Source organism: Trachymyrmex cornetzi, unplaced genomic scaffold (genome assembly GCF_001594075.2).
Source record: "Trachymyrmex cornetzi isolate Tcor2-1 unplaced genomic scaffold, Tcor1.1 scaffold46, whole genome shotgun sequence".
Lineage (NCBI taxonomy): Eukaryota > Metazoa > Arthropoda > Insecta > Hymenoptera > Formicidae > Trachymyrmex > Trachymyrmex cornetzi.
In genome coordinates this window covers 133,100-139,294 of record NW_017299400.1, presented here as the reverse complement: position 1 = coordinate 139,294, position 6,195 = coordinate 133,100, and the positions used below count along the sequence as shown (strand labels likewise).

The 6,195-nt window shown below is 34.7% G+C and overlaps 1 protein-coding gene across 2 annotated transcripts; it reads right to left on the bottom strand.

Moving 5' to 3' along the window:
* Window positions 1-1,583: 1,583 nt before the first annotated feature.
* Window positions 1,584-5,102, bottom strand: LOC108764879 (putative peptidyl-prolyl cis-trans isomerase dodo). 2 transcript variants are annotated; one of them, XM_018513281.1, is made up of 3 exons: window positions 4,602-5,102; window positions 2,692-2,904; window positions 1,584-2,206 (listed from the first exon to the last, which is right to left on the bottom strand). In XM_018513281.1, exons 1-3 carry the CDS (start codon window positions 4,627-4,629, stop codon window positions 1,986-1,988), a joined length of 462 nt encoding a protein of 153 aa, XP_018368783.1. In that variant the 5' UTR covers window positions 4,630-5,102; the 3' UTR covers window positions 1,584-1,985. The 2 variants fall into 2 exon arrangements, with proteins under 2 accessions (XP_018368783.1, XP_018368782.1); XM_018513280.1 differs by having other exon boundaries at window positions 4,847-5,099.
* Window positions 5,103-6,195: the final 1,093 nt, after the last annotated feature.

Here is a 6,195-nt window from a genome sequence, read left to right as displayed (position 1 = left end):
CGGATGTCTCACGATCAGTCTTCAATTTTTTGGCAAAATGGAACTAATATTCTCGTCAGAAAGTTCTACTTTTTCGGCAGTATGTCGATTTTTGGGCAGTATTTTCTTCTTGCTTCGATCTTTGTGAAAAAATCCGAATCGACGAGCTTCCCGAGAACCTTTACATCTGTTATCCATTTTCCTCAGAATATTTATTCGCAGACAAAAACTCACTGTAACACAGTTGTACGAACGGCAAGCTACTGACGAAACGCGTCCAATTTCTGGCAAAGAATAAAGGTCGTGTGATATTTCCGTTATACCTGGACCCGAGCACGCCCGAAAACACAATAGAATCGTAAAACAGATCTAGATACGCTCTCTTCGAAGGGTCGCTTGCCGCTACCTGCCTCTCGGCTCGGCCGCAAAACAGGCGGCATGGCGCGCTCTCGGAGACGGTTCACTCTCTCGGCTGTAACTTCGTTATATATCGAGATATTGACTTGCAATTTTCACCAGATATTCCTGAGACCTCAAGCTTCAAGAAAATGCAAAAAAATCGATTTTTTCGACCATGCTAGGTGTATATCTCCCCTTAATGGCAATAAACTCATGTTAATTTTTTATTGGAAGATACTAGATGTTTCTCAGAAACATCCAATACATGATTTATATTATTTTAATTCGTAATACAAATTAAATAAAATACTTTTAATTCAATCGCTCGTGATTTCTCTTCTCCCAACATTATACATCAAAAATACATACCTACGATTCCCTAAGCGAAGCAAACCAATGAAAATGCTTATTGAAAAGTATGTATCACACTATAAATGCGTAAAGAATTACATAGTGATAGGAAAAGTGCCAATTATCACGTTTCATAATTCATACAATTTATTTCAAGTTAAAGGATGAGAAATAGTTTTTCATATTATATAATATTGATATTGTTTGTCAATACATTTATTTAAAAGTTTACGCAAAAACGAAATTTACTTTTGGTTCTAATCACAATTTTTCTCATAATCATGGAATAAAATATTTTATAAATTAACTTTATTACAACCAAATTAATCTTTATCATTTACTTGAACACAAATCAGAGTTAGTACAAAATATGTATAATAAAACGCTATTAGATTAAGAATTGGCCAATCAATGGACGATCAATGTACAATCAATGTTACAGTATAATTATTTAAAAACATACCATATTAAAAGTTTAGTAATTTAATAATCTCAATTACAATGTGGCAAACAGAATTATTGAGCAGTAATCTCATCGTGTAGGTAGTGTTTTAACTTCCACATTAGGTCGGGGAAGACATTTAATATATTAACACAATTATAAAGTTGCTACGTCCTACTGTAAGACAACAATATTCATCAAGGAGCCCCACACATGCGCGTACACACACGCGCGCGTGCGCGCGCACTCACACTCAAGTATTATTTTTCTAATAATGAAGGTATATATAATATCATTTTTATGATATTATAATGTACATAAAAACAAGATTTCAAGATTTCAAATAAAGATGATATCAATACATCGTATGAATTAACAAAATTATTTGTGAATGATTTATTGCGCACCTTCGTTCGCGCTGACTCTCATTAGCCCAGATTTAGGTTGTTTTTGTTATTATAATATGCAATTTAAAATGCTAATTATGCCTTGAAGTTTTCTCGATTGGACCGTTAATTTATTATTTTATTGCAAAGCGGAGTTGTTATTGAAAACTAAGATAAAAATATGTCTAAAGAAATACAAATTTAGATATTGTGATTTCAAATAAATTCAATAAAATTCAACAGTTCTGCTTTAAATAAGAATAGCGCAATAGCCAATATATAAAATGTTGGAACAACACCATTGGTATGAATTTATAAACAATAAGATTAAAAGACAGAGAGAGAGAGAGAGAGAGAGAGAGAACAGATATGGAAAGAAAAAGAGACTTCTTGCAAAATATTGGCAATCCGTTTCAGACTGAATTGGCTTATGCAGTTCGTTGAATGATGTGAATTCCGCTATCTGTGTGCACAGGTGATGACAACTCGCCAACTTTCAGCGCGAATGCTGCCTGTTCGAAGGGTTTCTGCATTGCACCCCGACTGAAAGGTCCGAGATCACCGCCACGCTTTGCCGAACTGCAATCACTGTATTTGGAGGCAAGTTCAGCGAACGTCGCTTTACCAGATGCAATTTGTTCTCTATAAGCTGTTAAAAAGATATTTTTGTAGTAATCACAGCTGAAAGGTGTTAAATATTTCAGTGTTATTAGCAGTTATTGCGCAAAATTCAAATTATTTCAGATATATTTTCCACTTTGTACTAATATTAGAAATTTTAAGTGAAAAAATATTCCATCTTAATATGGACAAAATCTATGAAAAACGTATTTAATCCCAAGACAACTAGAAAAAAATCACAATATTGCATTACTTTTTTAAAGAGAAGTCTCCAAATAGTAACAACAATAAATAAATTTAAATAATAAATTTTATTGTTTTTGTAGTAAAAATTAAACAAGTTTATCACTTCCTGTATAAAAATTACAATTGTAATAAAAAAATAGTTTAGAAACTTTGCTCTCTGAGCAGGTACAATGAAACAAACATAGAAACAACAGATAGAAATATTCTACATGAACAATGAAATAATAAATAATTTTTAGACAAAAGATTGTAAAGCTGTAGACATACATTTAACCAAATCAAGAGCTTCTTCTTTTGACCTAGTAATATTCTCCTCTCGCCAGGAAGAAGGTCGTCGAGAGCCTGAATGTTTTACAAGTAGATGAGAACATTGCACTTCTTCAGGTCCATCTGCCTTGCCATTGCCAGATGGATCGGCAGGTTTATCTGGCCTATCCCACTGACTTTCCTTGGTATAAATATTTAAATAATAGTGTTGACCTATAATAATTTTATTCATTTCAGAAACCAAAATACTAACATTAATAAACTTAAGTAGTTTTTTATCACTATTGTGCTTTATCAGCTCTATGATTTCACATAAAGCAAAACTTAATATCAAACATTTTAAATTCAATGAATTATGATGAGTTATGATCATATTCAAGAAAACTGAGGATCAATTACAATTTTTAAAGAAAATCTTAGATTAGAAATAGAAAGAAATTAGACTAAACTAGAATCATTTTCTCCCATTATACACTCCCATCCAAAAAATTGGAAACACTTTAAAAATTTTAAGATTATTTATTTATATATTCATACTAATGTATGTTATGTTTTTACAATAATTCTTTAGATCTAATAACTATTATTAAATCTGAAGAATTATTGCTAAAAGAACATCTTATTATGGATAATAATCTAAAAGAACTTTTCAAACTTTTATGACCTGGGGTAAATTGATGCAGAAACAATAAAAGCAATTGTGTACTGAATTTTTGAAGTTTATACATGATTAATAAAACAATCAATTCGCTGAAATTGAAATCAACAAACCGATAGACAGTGTTGATAAAAATCAATGGATAATGAGTACGGGATATTTTCTAGTAGTTTTTCAGCAAAATCTTGAGGTAAGATCCAATCATCTCCAGCACCCAGCACACTATTCGATCTTTTGTCTCTAACCGGGGTTCTATAATGAGTCGGTAATTGGAAGTCCTAAAGCGGTCCTAAATCTTAATCGGTAAAGTTGGCCAATAGCCAACTTGTACAACTAATTGTAAGGTGATTCTATAATGAATAGGTAGTCTGTAGTCCTACAGCCCGTATCAGATTATCGACTCTTCAGAATGACCAAATTGCTAATTCTGACTGCCGATCAATAATGGACCAAATACATTGAATCAGTTTTATTGTAATTGGTTAATTATTGATTGGCAGATAGAACTAGCAGTCGGGTCAGTCTGTAATCGATAGTCTGATACGAGCTTAAGTCTTATCAGTGAATCGATGAAGTTGGCCAACAGCCAACTTATATAACTAAAACTACCAATTTTCTCAAGACAATTTTCTCTAGTCAAATTTGATTTTATTCCTTCCCATTAGTCGAACTAAACGACTTGCTGTATAATCAACAACTTGTAGATGTATATCAAATCATATATCAAATTCAGCAAACTGCACTAGTGCGTACTGAGTGCAAACTTTTTCAGTGCCACATATTCGGCTTGTGCGCATTGTATCAGTGCGTTCGGATTATCATATTCGGCAAATAAAAACTGACTCAGTGTAATAAATTTATATTTGGACCAATCAAATGAACTAAACGAATTCAAAAAATATTGCACTGACGTTTCTGACAGTGCAATTTGGCATAGCACCAGTGGTTCTACACTTACACCATAGACCTGTTCTTTCTTCCTTTTCTCTCTAGGACGAAAGAAGAGGAAGGAAGATGAACTAGTGCAAAAGTTCAGCCAAAAAGAACAGACCTCATGTTAGGGCAGCATCAGAGCAGAGTCTGTAAATTCGTCAATAGTTATCCATTATGGTTAAGATTGAATAAAACTAAAATCTCTGACTATACTCATCGTAGAATCAGCTTAACTGATTAATAAAACTTCTGACTTCTAACTATCGACTCTTTATAGAACCCGGTAAAAGATTCGCATCAACTACGATCGACTACATACGTAATACAAAAACTTGTCGAGAAAACATCGAGGAGTATCGGACACTTCTCTTGGCCACTGTGAATTGATTAGCATCGGCGAAATATCAGTGAAATGTTATACGTCGAGGTGCCCGTAATCTCGCTCCGAGAGCAAAGCGCGGCTATGAGATCGTGGATTCCACGATGCCCCGTGTTGAGACTCGCGTCTTAACAAGATCGCCGTTCGTGGGGTTGCGACTGCAAAAATCGTCGGTTTCGACGTACCAGTCGATCTGCTGAGGCGTTTCTCCCATCCTGCTGGTAGTTCCTCGTCCGCCATTATCGTCGTAGTATACTTTCGGACTGTGTTTTGCTGTTCTCTTCGCTAGCACTCTCTACGTCAAACCTTTATAGCGTTTTCCACTGGGAAAACTGGTGCAACACTGGGGCGCACTGAGTGCAATTGTGTTGTTCCACTGTGAAAACTAGTTCAGTGTTTAATGTTCCATTGATAAAATTGGTGCAAAAAACTTGCACTGAGTTCAACTTTTGCTCCACTGTCTTTGAAGTCAGTAGAGACCAGTGTAAGTTGAAATTGAGGTTGTGTTCGTGCTAAGGTATGATATTATGTTATGATATGATATTACATTATTGTAATTAATGTTATAACAATGACATTGTTTAGTTCCAATGTTTCTAATAATAGCTATGCGATGATATTTTGACATTTAAAATTCTTTAAATGTAAAAATTTAATTTAAAAAAATGTTTTAAATAAATAAATGAATCAGAATATTATAAAATAAGTAATTTAAGTTCGAACATAGTTATATTTTAGGGGTGTTATAAAATGAATGTCAATAAAATGGATGTCTAATATGTTCCATTGAACCGCACTAAACCTGCACTATTACTGCACTACTGGGCTGCGTTCAGGAATTACACCCAGATAACTCTAAGCTATAGATTACGTTACGTATATTATAGCAAAAATGCACTCTAGAGTTATCTAGGCATAATTCCTGAACGCAGCCCTGCAGTTTCCATCTAAACCTAGCACAGCGCTAGTGCTGCACCAGTTTTCCCAGTGGAAAACGCTATTAGACATAGTAAAGGCCGTTCTACAATAAGTTGCAAACACCCCGTTGCCAGTAGCAAAGGTTGGCAACTGGGAGGGCTCCGATTGCACACATCGCATATTGCACACATGTATCGCTGATTGGCCAATTTAAAAATAAAATAATCTCATTGGCAAAATAGTAAAAAATTACTAGGCATTAGTTGATATGAGTGGTGTGTACAATCAGAACTGTAGGCAAACGGGATCCTCCCTTGGCAACTACTAGTTGCTAGAGTCCTAGATTTATCAGAGAGGCGCAACCAGCTTAAGGGTGCTTTCCAGCAAGGGACACAGTCAGACACAGTGTAACACAGTGAATCATACGTCCTTGTTGTTTGCTTACGTTAAACAAGGATGAAACGATTCACTGTGTTACACTGTGTTTGATTGTGTCCTTGCTGGAAAGCACCCTAAGTCAGTATGACAAAGGTGTTAAGGAGAGTACTAAACATGGCCGTCATGCTATGAAACAGTGATGCACATCTGGCTCCCGGGCAACACGAGAATCATCCCC

What these genes read in the sequence shown, in the direction of transcription:
- LOC108764879 (XM_018513280.1), bottom strand. Translation starts at nt 4,901, where the DNA reads ATGGCGGACGAGGAACTACCAGCAGGATGGGAGAAACGCCTCAGCAGA. An exon ending in ACGCCTCAGCAGATCGACTG is followed by an intron (nt 2,905 to 4,846) that starts GTACGTCGAAAC and finishes AAATTATTATAG; the next exon opens with GTCAACACTATTATTTAAAT. An exon ending in AGCTCTTGATTTGGTTAAAT is followed by an intron (nt 2,207 to 2,691) that starts GTATGTCTACAG and finishes TCTTTTTAACAG; the next exon opens with CTTATAGAGAACAAATTGCA.